The sequence below is a fragment of the Terrapene carolina genome, unplaced genomic scaffold (genome assembly GCF_002925995.2).
Source record: "Terrapene carolina triunguis isolate 2854851 unplaced genomic scaffold, T_m_triunguis-2.0 Scaffold20656, whole genome shotgun sequence".
NCBI classification, from domain to species: Eukaryota; Metazoa; Chordata; order Testudines; family Emydidae; genus Terrapene; species Terrapene triunguis.
The window spans coordinates 1315-13108 of NW_020685007.1; the positions used below are offsets into that span (position 1 = coordinate 1315).

The following is an 11794-nucleotide window of genomic DNA, read 5'->3' on the forward strand; positions in this document are numbered from 1 at the left end:
ACAGTACATTGCTCGTCCCAATGGCTTTGCCCGTCAGCGACAGGAGTGTCCGTTTTAGGCTTCTGTCACCCCGCGCCACACCTCGAAAACGGCACTGACAGAGCGGGCTCTGTGCTCACGGAGCGCCCCGGGTTTCCCCTTTGCCCAGACACGCTCTGCTGCAATTCAAAGGCCAAGTCACCCATCTCCCCCAAATCGTTAATCAGCTTCGAGCTCTGCCGCCCCTCTCAAAGCCTGCGAGAAGCCCTGGCACCCAGGAGGCAGGGGACCCGAAGGGCCTTTCCCCCCGCCAGGAGGGATGAAAACCAGCTGCTTATGTGGATCAGATCCAGTCCCAGTGCTGCGATGAGTGGAAGGGGTGTCAATGCTGGGGATCCCTGGGAATCTGGACCTATAGGGAGGTCAGTGGCGGAACCAGATGATCCATTGCAGGGTCCTCATGGAACAGATAACAGCTACGGGGTCTTCTTTGCAACGAAGGCTTTGGAAGCAGCCGCGGCCGGGAGCTCCCCAGTTCTCAGAGGTACGGTGCCCCGTTCAAGTGACAGCAGTTCCTGGGATAGCTCAGGTCTTTCTGTGGGGCGACGGCAGGCCCGGGGCTGCCGTTGGTGGCAAGAGGGAGGCGCAGGGCAGCCAGGGCGGTGGGCGGCTCCTCCTCCAGCAGGTTGTCCGTCTCCACGTCGGAGGGCTCGCAGGAGCCCCGGCGCTTGTTCTCGGCGCTGTAGAAGAAGGAGAGGTTGCGGAAGCTGGGGTCCATGTCGTCCTTGATGCTCTCCAGTAGCTGGGTGAAGCTGGGGCGCTGGCGGGGGTTCTGCTGCCAGCACCAGCTCATCAGCTCGTGGCTGGGGGGAGGGAGAGAGGAGACAGACGGGTTTCAATCGGATCCAGCCAGCCGGAGGATCAGTCCTTCCTCGCCCGGCTTTCAAGCCGGGGACAGGAACCCGACTTAATGCCCTAGGGGCTGAGGGTATCCGCCCCTAGAATAGTCCCCACGCACTGCACTGCCCAAGTCCCCTGCAAGAGTGCCCCAGGGGCGAGCTGGGTCTCCCACTCAACCCGTGGCCTCTCTCCTGAGGCTGCTGGCCAGGGGACCAGTCCGTGCTGGTGGCGCTAGGAAGCAGGGCCAGGCCTGTCTCCCATTCTCCACTGAGCAGGGCGAAAGCCGATGGAGGCCCACAGCTCTGTTCTCTCCCAGCTTTAGGTCTGATTTAGAGACTCCTGGGAAGGTCACCGTCTAGGCCAGTGGTGATGGTGATGGGCACTATTCACTGGAGCTGGCCACCGGCGTTAGACCCAGGCAGAGTGGAACGATGTCTGGACCCAGTCCTTACACTTAAACAGGGTAGGACGGGCAGGGGAAACAGACACATCCATGGAGGGGCTCTTCCCTGGACTCCTACCCCAGGCAGGGAGCTCAGGGGCACGGGAGCAACTTACAGTTTCTCCGGGCAGTTCTCAGGCCTTTCCAGGATGCCGCTGTCCATCACAAAGCGAAGCACCTGCTCGTTGGACAAGCCCTGGTAGGGCTGCTCGGCCAGCGTGGCGATCTCCCAGAGCACCACCCCAAACGACCTGCCGGGACACAGGGACAGATTGGATCAGCCTCCTGCCTCCCCCTGAGAGCCGCGGCAACAGCGTACCCATCGAGGCGTGGTTCCCCCACCCTCACCAGAAATCACCAAACCAGAGCCCTCATATGCCGGTCACATCATTGTTATGTCCCATCCAGCATTGTTCAGGCAGCCAGGTGCATTATGGGAGGATCCCATCTTCCTCCGCTGCATCAGGTACTGTCTGCTGTTGGGAGCGGGATACTGGACAGGCCAGATCACTCCCGATGGTCCTCGAACACCTACCAGACGTCGGAGTGGGTGTTGAAGATCCCGTCCTTCAGGGCTTCCGGGGACATCCAGCGGACAGGAAGCAGCCCCTTGCCACCTTTCCGGTAATAATCCGTCTCGTAGATGTCTCTGGTCATGCCAAAATCTTTCAGGGAAGAAGGAGCCAAGGAGAAAAGGGGTCACTCACAAGGACCATCTGTCCCAGCTGAGCTCTCTGGTAGTAACACTGGCGTCTACACGGCGCCTTCCACCCCTGTGGCACGAGGAGGCAGGGAACTGACACCCCAAACCTGCTCCGTTTTGGGGCTTGCCCAAGGTCGCTTGCCAGGTCAGCCATCACGCTAGGAAAGGAACCCAAGAGTCCGGGCTCCTTGTCCTGTGTGCTAAGCACCAGAAAAAGCTTTGCCTTCTATGCACGGAGGAGAAAACAACAACTCAGGGGCTGATGCTCAGAAATCCGGAGTGTTCACCCACATCTCCAGTGGCCCAAGGCAGAGATGGACTCTACTCAGAGATGGCCTGACTCCAAGAGGTCCGGAGGCTCAACCTGGGACTGGCCCGAACTCTCCAAGCCTTTTGGGCCAGCAAAATTTACATACAATGTCCACATGCAGAGGAGTTGATAAAGTGAGGGGCTGACTCTGCAAGGGGCTGAGCCCCAGGTCAGCAGGGGCTGATAGAGCCCAGGCCAGCCCGGGACTGAGATGTCCATCACCCACCTCCAATCTTCACCGTGAAGTCCTCCGACACCATGCAGTTGCGGGCGGCGAGGTCCCGGTGCACAAATTTCTTGGCGTTGAGGTAGGCCATGCCGTCGGCGATCTCCCCTGCCATCTGGATCATGTCCTTGAGTGACGGGGGGGGCAGGCCAGGGTTGTTCTGAGTGACACATCAAAATGGAGGGGGATGAAGGGCATGTGGCTACCGAGGGGCAGGCCCAGGGGTGGGTATGCAAGTCCCTCCATCAACATCCGTGGACAATTTTTGTGGAAGGAGCCGCGGGACCAGAGTCCTGGCAGTTCCACATCTGAATTTCATGGGCTCAGGAGACTCAAACCAGCTGGGACCTAAATTATTTTTGTATTATCTGTACTGTGGTAGTGGCGAGCAGTCAGTCACAGCCCAGGCCCCCCTGGTGCGAGGTGCTGTACAAACACAGAGCAAAGAGACGGTCCCTGCCCCAGGGAGCTTCCAATCCCCACCCCAAATGTGGGGCGTACCTTCTTCCAAGCTAATTCTAAATCACCTACGGGACTGCTAAGGAGGTTGGCAGCAGGGCAGGTAGGGGCATAGATAGACACATCAAATGTGTAGGGTTGGATGGACAGATGGATAGACAGAGTATATGGGGATGGATGGACAGATGGACAGTATGGGGATGGAGGGATAGATATAGAGTATATAGGGATGGATGGACAGATGGACAGTCTGGGGATAGAGGGATAGATATAGAGTATATGGGGATGGATGGACAGTATGGGGATGGAGGGATAGACAGAGTATATGGGGATGGATGGACAGTATGGAGATGGAAGGATAGGTGTAGAGTATATGGGGATGGATGGACGGATGGACAGACGGACAGTATAGGGATGGATGATAACAGAGAGTCAGTGGGCCATGGAGTCCAGACGTGGCCCCTCCATATCAGGCCTGGGGGGCTCTGACCAGTGGCAAAGTGGGGGGAACCTTCCCCTGTGGCTGCCCAGGCAGTCCCCGCTCTGTGTATCCAGAGATGTCAGCCCCACCCAGCCAAACCCCCTGGGTTCCCGGAGAGCGAGCGCCTTCCGCCTGCCCTAACTTTCCCTCCCCACCCATCAAGAAGCTGACTGGCCACTTTCCAGGAGAGACAGGCCGTCAGCCTGAGTTTGGGTCCCGTCTCTTCCCCCCCAGCCGGCTCCTGCGTTCCAGGCCCCGGGCAGCAGAACAGCACAAGGCCCGGCCCCAGCGAGCCACCCACCTCTGCGTCCGGTCTGAGAGAGCGGAGGTAACTCTTCAAGTCCCCTCGGGTCATCAGCTCCATAATGACCAGGGCTGGCTGGCCCTGGGACACCACGCCAAGGAGACGGACCTGCGGCCAAGGCCAGACAGGAGTTAGAAAAGCAGCACCGAAGGCTGGGGGGCCGGAAGGACAACCAGACTAGAGGGGCCACTGATCTGATCCGGTCTGGGCAAGAGGCAAGATCTGATGCTAGCCAGATCCCTGCCCTTGTCCCGTTCGGCAGCAGACCTGATACCGAACTAGATGGCCCAAGAATCTGTTCTCAGACAGCAGCTGGTGGGATAGTGGAGTACATGGGCCCCTGGTCTGTCTTGTGGGGCAGGACCCCCATTGGATGGACGACTGCTTTGTTCCACAAGGACAAGGGTCAGGATAGCAAACTAAACGGTCTGGCCTGATATATCAGCAGATAAGGCAGCAGAAGAGATGGCCCATTGATCTGGTTGGGCATGGCAAACAAACATTAGCGCCAACAAAGCTCCCATAAGGAAAGTGATGGTGTCTGTCTGGGATGGGAGCTAAACGGGAGTGTAGAATTGGTTGAAAATATTCCATATGCAAGAGAAAATGGCTTTTTTGTTTAAACAGAAAATTCTGCAGGAAAACGTCTATTTTCAATTAGATTTTTCAGGTTTTCATTTAAAAAAAAAAAACCTTGAAAATCATAAATTTTCCTGTTTTCAGCGAAACTTTTCAGTTTTGGGCTTTTTGATGAAAACCTAAAAAAAAAAAGAAAAAAAAACAATAAAAACTTCAACCAAAACTGTTTGTTTCATTTGAGTCCACGTTTTTCACAGGGGGAAAAAAATATTTCTCACCCAGCTCTCTCACATTAAGTTAAAATGGGCTGGTCCAAATTTTTCAAATGTCATGTAAACATTTTGCTTGAAAATTTCAATGTTGAGGGGGAAGATGTGAGACAACATTTCAGGGAATTCCCCCGTATTTCAAGGAGCTGGTCAAAAATTTTTCCAAGATTTCAAAACAAAAACCAACAGGGAAAAGGTCCAAAAAAATGGTCACAATATTTTTAACGAATAGATTCCATTCTGATCATCTCATCTGATCTCCTGCTTAGCACAGGCAGAGAACATCACCCAGTGATTCCTACACCAAGCCCATAGCTTGTGGCTGAGCTAACGCATGTCCTGAGATAGAGACTCTACCACGACCAGCCCTTGTTAGAATCCAACCCCCTGTCCCCTCCCCATCGGATCCACACATACCACGTGGTGACACTTAAACGCCTTCATGACCGAGGCCTCGTTCAGGAACTCAATCCGCTCCCTCATGGTGGCCAGCTCATTGACGGTCTTCAAGGCCACCTTCGTCTCCTCGTCCTCTTTCTCGATGCCCTGGGCGATCCCTTCGTAGACCATCCCAAAGGATCCCTGCCCCAGCTCCCGGATCACCGTGATCTTATCCCGCGACACCTCCCACTCATCCGGGATGTACACTGACAAGGAAGACACAGGCTAGGATTATGCCGATGCTACCGCAGGGTGCTTCGTGGCTCCCTCTAGTGGCTGAGCCACAAAAGAAAATCAAAGTCTACTACTGTACCAGCTGAGGGAGCTGCTGCTTTAGCTCGAGCTGTTAGTGCTGCAGGTTCCATCCTGGCTGGGACCCACAGTGTGGGGTTTTGCTTCACGGGCCAAGCTAATGGGCACAGGGATGGGATTAACCCTTTAGGTGACTCCGAGACAAGACAAATGGCTGGTGTTTAAAAGGCTACATTCACGTGCCCCCGGGAACCCTATATGCACAACTACCCATCCACGTGACCCGCTGTGGGACTGACTCACTGACAACCTGATCCTGGCCACCCGCAGCTGCCACCGAAATGGCTGGGAGCAGCAGGTGCTCAGCACCTCTGTGGAGCGGACTCGTTACAGCCTGGCTCTGTCTACTCCAAGGATGCACCCAAGTGCAGGATTGGGGCCAAAGAAGCAGCCCCAGAGACCTTCACAATAAGACTCCTATCTTGAGCTGAGAGATTAAGCAAGGCGCAGGGGTCCAGTGGTTCGAACACAGGACGGGCAGCACTGACACAAACTGCCTGTGCGACCCTATTCTTTTCTGTGCCTCAATTTCCCCCATCCATAAAGTGGTAATATCACTTAGCGGCCCCTCGACGCTGGAACCAGCAATGGCTATTTCTTGGAAGTTGCCCACGTCCCAGCCCCTCTCTGGAGAGCGCCGTACGTACTGTCCGAGGTGCTGAAGTATTCCGGATTGACCGAAGCATAAAGTGTGCCGCTCGGGTATCCGTCATTGTTCCTACGAGGGGGGGAAAGCAGGACAAAAATAAGTGCCTCGCTCCGACAACGTCCAGCGAGGGCAGCAAGTCATTCCCCAGGGCAACGGGCACCTGCCATAACTCATCCACGTCCCAAGCCCCTGCAGCTCTGCTCCTCTCAAGATATGGCCCAGGACTAGCAATTCTGGCGCTACTGTTCTCAGCGGATGTGCACGAGGGGCCGATTCTCCATTGCTCCGCGCCTGGCATGGTCGTTTACCCCAGGGCAGCGATGGTATACATCCAAATGACTGCACAAGGGGGATTTGGCCCTTCCAGGCATCAGAAGGCCCCGTTCAGGAGGCAAGGAACCCCAGCAGGGGCTGAGCCTGTGTTCCAACAGGACTGAACTTCGGAGCAGTTTGTAAAACGCAAGAAGGGGAAGTTGCAGCTACTGGGGAAAATGCAAACACTGAAAATTCAAATCCAGTCAAAATGCAACCAGACGATCCCAATTCTCATTCACACCAAGGACCCTGCCCACCCCGTTTTAGTAGCACACACGGCTCTGGAAGCAGGAGTCAGTGATACTTGACACCCCTTTTACACTGCCGGGGCCTTTGTGTAGATAAGAATCAGGACCAAAGACAGGAAGGGATCTGGCCCCTTTGAGCTACATAGAGATCCAGGGCCATCAAAATACACACCCGGATCTCAGCTCTCACATTCACATGCAGAGATGCTTTTGGTTTGCAGCACAAGCATGGAGCAACCTGGTCTATTCAAGCCAGACTGCCGTCCACTCCCACCAGCCGCGGCAGGGGCCATGCCAGCTGTGTCTGGATGGCTGAGGGTTCCTCTGAATCTGTGGGGTAGTTATTTTCTGAAAACTGATGCGATCTAAGGCTCACAGCTGGTGTTTTCCTGTTCTGACTTGGGCAAGCAAATAAAGTTGAGGGAGGCGGCGCCCTATCTGGGCTGGGATCTGAGAGTTGCTGTCACGTACTCCCGGGCCATGGGTGTATGAAAGATTTGGAGGGGGGGAAATCAGTGCTGGTCACCTTTGCAGAGGGCAGGTGGGGAAAGGGGGGATGTGAAAGCCAATGATTGCAAACAGGGTCCTTTAATTCTGGTTCCTCCGTCTGCTGCCATCCCCCACAATTCCCCTCGCCCCCTCCCCCCAAAAACCCATGTCTTTTAAGCAAATTTTACCTCATCTGTAAAGAGCCATTGTTATTTAGTGAATATACACAATATACCAGGCTGAATTACTAGATACACGGCTGGTCTGGTTGGGTTCTGGCAGCTTTTGATGCACAGAATACAGCCTGTTTCCAGGCTCATTCCTAGACATGACCGTAAGGTTTTCAAACACTGGGGGCCTGGAATCTCAGTGCCTCCGGTTCTGCGCTTGGGCAGGGGGATGAAGGTGTGTGAGGGGGGTCCCGTTTGCTCTTCCCGTATTCCAGGGAATGGAACATCTCCCCCTAGACAGCTCAAGACACCTCACTGCAGCCAGCTGTGCAGAAAGCCAGCATGTATTCACCACACGCTGGAATCAGAGGCTCAGGTCTTGCCTGGTGCCTCCGTCTGGAGGCCCAGCCCAGCAGGAGATGGGGGTAGAGGTGGCTTTGCGCCCCCTGAATCCTGAGCTGGCCCAGGGGACTCAGGGTCTGCCCTAAATACAAAGGAGCGTCCCACAGCTGGGGTGCAGCCCCTTCCAGCCATGTCCCCCCCTGCACTGGGAGGGAGAGGGGACGACACTGGGTGGGGGAATCTCTCCTGGCTGGGTCCAGGCTCCTTTGCGCTGCTCCTCCACGGGGCTTAGAACCTGGGAAGTGGCAACAGGCAATGGGATTCCATAGCCAGGTCCTGGAGGTGACCGGCTCCAAGCCCAGAGCCAGTGGTTCCCACGCTCCCAGCCTTCCCCCGAGCCAAGCGGCGTTACCTACCTTCTCTTATAGTAGAAGAAGACAAAGACAACCAGGCAGGTGATCCCCACCATGAGGACAATGGGCATGACGGTGAGCAGCACGTAGAAGCCGCCAGACTCCTCCTCGGCTGCATGGGGGAGAAAGGGGGGGAATAGACAGGCCCGTCACTGAGATGCTAGCAGCAGAACTACCCCTCTCCTGCTGGGATGTGGGCATAGAGAGCATGGCCCCGGTGGGCCCTCTCCTACGCCAGTGGCCATAACTGGTGTGGAGAAAGTAAATCAGGAAGTGTTATTTATTCCTTCTCCTAACACAAGAACTCGGGGTCACCCAATGAAATTAATAGGCGGCAGGTTTAAAAACAAACAAAAGGAAGTATTTCTTCTCCCAACGCACAGTCAACCTGTGGAACTCCTTGCCAGAGGATGTTGTGAAGGCCAAGACTAGAACAGGGGTCAAAAAAGAACTAGATACGTTCATGGAGGATAGGTGCATCAATGGCTATTAGCCAGGCTGGGCAGGGATGGTGTCCCTAGCCTCTGTTTGCCAGAAGCTGGGAATGGGCGACAGGGGATGGATCACTAGATGATTCCCTGTTCTGTTCATTCCCTCTGGGGCACCTGATCTTGGCCACCGTCGGCAGACAGGATACTGGGCTAGATGGACCTTCGGTCTGACCAGTATGGCCGTTCTTATGTTCTTAATCCACCTCTGACGGGAAGGAACTGTGGTCTCCTGCACAGGCAGGGCTTCCATACAGACTGTGGCTCTCCCAAGCCAGCAGACTTACCCCTGCCCCTGAGGAGTAGCCATCCCCAGCCCCATCCCCAGCTCCGCTCTGCACCGCTCCCCATTGGGAGCTCCCTCCCCAGCCAGCCCCCTGCTGGGGAGAGCTGGAACTGCAACACCCCAGATACGTACCCGGGCCAAGGATGTAAAATTTGATGAGTCCAGTCCACGACCCATTCCCGGCCAGCGAGGTGGCCCGGACCTTGGCAGAGTAATTCCCCGGCTGCAGGAGGGTGAGGTGGACACCCCCGTATTTGGCGTAGCGGTGGCGAGAGACACACACCACGGTGGTGACCTCCTGGGACGGGGAGAGAGAGACACGGATGTTCCCGCGGACTTGGGGCCAGTCGCCGTGACATCTGTGCTGAACAGCCCTGGGTTTATTTTTGGGTGTTTTACTGTAGCACCTAGAACAGGGCCTGGGTGTGCAGCTCAGACACACCGTGCAAGCCAGGGCCTGCCGCTGAGAACTCACGGGCTAAAAAGAAACCCGTTGGGAGGAGAGGGAGAAAACTCAGGGAGAGCGAGGGACTTGCACAAGGGTAGAAAGGAAAGAACCCAGGTGTCCTGAGCCCCTCACAGGGTTTAAGTATTCAATGAGTGCCTTGTATTAAAAAGGCAAATGGTTCTGTACTCCTGTCTGTAACTCCACTGGGGAGGGGGCCCACTGCCCCCCAGGAAGGGAGAGGCGTGGGGGTGAGCTCGGGTGAGCTGGTTAGCCTGCGCCTAGGATCTTTGATGGCGTTAACGTTTGCTTTCTAACGCTTTCCCCCTTACGGGTAAACGTGCTTGCTCAGAAAGGGCCAGGTGGCAGCCGATGAGGATGCCGGGTACTGTGCGGGAGGAGAGATGTGGAGCAGGCGGTCTCCAGCCATCTGTCTCTTGCGGGCGATATCACAGGATAGACAGGGGACTCCGCAGCCTGGAAATGACCCACTCAGGAGGGAGAGAGACGTGGGTCTCCAGCCGAGAGAGGCCACGGCTGAGGAGCTGGGAGCCTGAAGTGGGAGCCCTTGCTGGACCACAGAGGAGCCAGGCAAGTGGAGTTGCCCTGAATGGAACCCAGGTGTCCTGAACCCCCACAGAGGGCCTTGTCCACTACCCCACACTGCCCTTCTCTACTGAGAGCATCCAGCACACTCCAGCAACACAGCCGCTAGCCAGAGGATGGGCTGGAACAGAGCCCAGGCACCGACTGCCAGCTTAGCCAGTCCCAGAGCTCAAACCAGGGACCCGCAGAGCTCAAACCGGGGACCCCCAGATCTGACTGCACGGGAGCAGCACCCACAGCAGGCTGTGGCGGAGACAGGAACATGCATGAATGCTGGTGTGGGCGGGGTCTCCTATCCTGGGGCAGGGCAGGCAGGTGCCATGGGCCAAGCGGGCTCGGGGGGCAGGGGGGATGGGTCTCGTCACCTCGTTTTCCCGGCTGTACTTGATCTCGTATTTGAGGATGAGCCCGTTGGGGTTCTTGGGTTCCTCCCAGCGGAGCAGGACGCTGTTCTTGCTGGCCGGCTCCCAGGTGACGTTGCTGGGGATGTTATCCGCTTCCACTAGAGGGGCAAAGCAGGAGAGGCCGAGAGGTTTGCTCAGCGCGGGGAGCAGCGTGGGGTGGGGGGGATCTGAGTGCTGCAGCGTGTGCGGATCCCCAGTGCAGCTCAGCCCCCAGGGCCATCAGCCCTGGCCCCCCGCCTCGCCACCAAACCCACCAGAACGAGGAAGAGAAAAGCAAAGACCTGTCAGTTCACCCCCGCAGGGGCCCGCAGCAGGTGGGGAGCGGAGGGGCTGCGCCAGGCTGAAATGCACTAGCCCAGAAACACACTGCTCTACGCCCTGCCGTCCGACCCACCGCTCCCCCTGCCACCCCAGCCCTGGGCCAGACTTGAAATCAGGCTGGTGGATCCGAACTGCGATCCCCAGGGGTTCGGGGTTGAGACCAGGAAACTCATTGAGCTTGTGGTATCCTGGAAGCCTGGCTCTGAAGCAAGTGTCCAGAGAGGGGAGTGGGCCATGCCTTGCTCTGTCTTAGCCCCCGCTAGCACAAGATGGAGGGTTCCCATGTCCCCCCTCCTCGGGGCCAGTACGTACGCTCAGGCATAGTCCGGGCAAAGACAAAGGTGGCCGCACTGCAGCCCACAGTGTGGGCGGCGTGGTTGCAGGCGTGGATGTCGATGCGGTACTCGGTGAAGTGGCGCAACTGGGAGATGACCGTCCGGTCCCGCACCACTTTGTCCTCAAAGATCCGGAAATCTGTTTGGGCTTTGGGGGCAGCGCCTGTTAGGTTCAGGGAGGGCGGTTTCCCTGGGAGCTCCAGAGAGGAGTTGTTGGAGAAGGGGTGGCCGGAGCTGGTCAGAGCCAAGATGTCTCTGCGCCTTTTCCGAGTCCTGCGGGAGAGAAGTGGGGAGTGAGGTCTAGTGGTTAGAGCAGGGAGGCAGCACTATCCATGGCTCTGGGGTGGAGTGGGCACCAGTGAGTTAGAGCAGAGGGGACTCCTGGGTTCTCTTCACAGCTGTTCTTAACCCTATCCTCTGTGTGTCGATGGTGAGCCTCACTTACCTCTGAGGGTTCTTTTTGACAGACGTCACCTTCCAAGGGGGTCTGAAAAGACACAAATGAAAGGGGACTAGTTAGCGGAGTAACGTGGACAGTGCCGAACCCCAGAGTCAGGGACCCCAGAGGCAAAGGAGTGACTCTCTCTGGCTGGCCAAAACCCTAGACCTAAAAATCAGAGTGCCGGGAAATTACTCTTAACAAACAGGTCAAATTTACCTGGTGTGGAATTTCGCTGCAAACCCCACCCTGGGGCTAGGGTCAGCACAGAGCTCAGCTAAACCTCATCCCCAGGTGCTCCCGTCCTGTCCATCATCATCCACATTTTACACATGGGAAACTGAGGCACAGAGAGGCAAAAGGACTGGCCCCAGGTCACAATGCAAGTTTGTGCCAGGGCTATAGCAAGGATAGAACCCAAGAGTCCTGGCTCCCAGCA

General features: G+C 56.5%; 1 protein-coding gene across 1 annotated transcript; it reads right to left on the minus strand.

Moving 5' to 3' along the window:
• Positions 1-517: 517 nt before the first annotated feature.
• LOC112118896 (insulin receptor-related protein) lies at positions 518-11403 on the minus strand (the record flags this gene model as incomplete). The annotated part of the gene is made up of 12 exons (XM_026661973.1): positions 518-842; positions 1438-1572; positions 1857-1986; positions 2561-2720; positions 3802-3912; positions 5070-5299; positions 6053-6123; positions 8035-8143; positions 8938-9103; positions 10222-10358; positions 10894-11189; positions 11362-11403. Coding segments are annotated over 12 exons (1912 nt in total), but the record flags the coding sequence as incomplete, so codon positions are not given.
• Between the last annotated feature and the right edge of the window lie 391 nt (positions 11404-11794).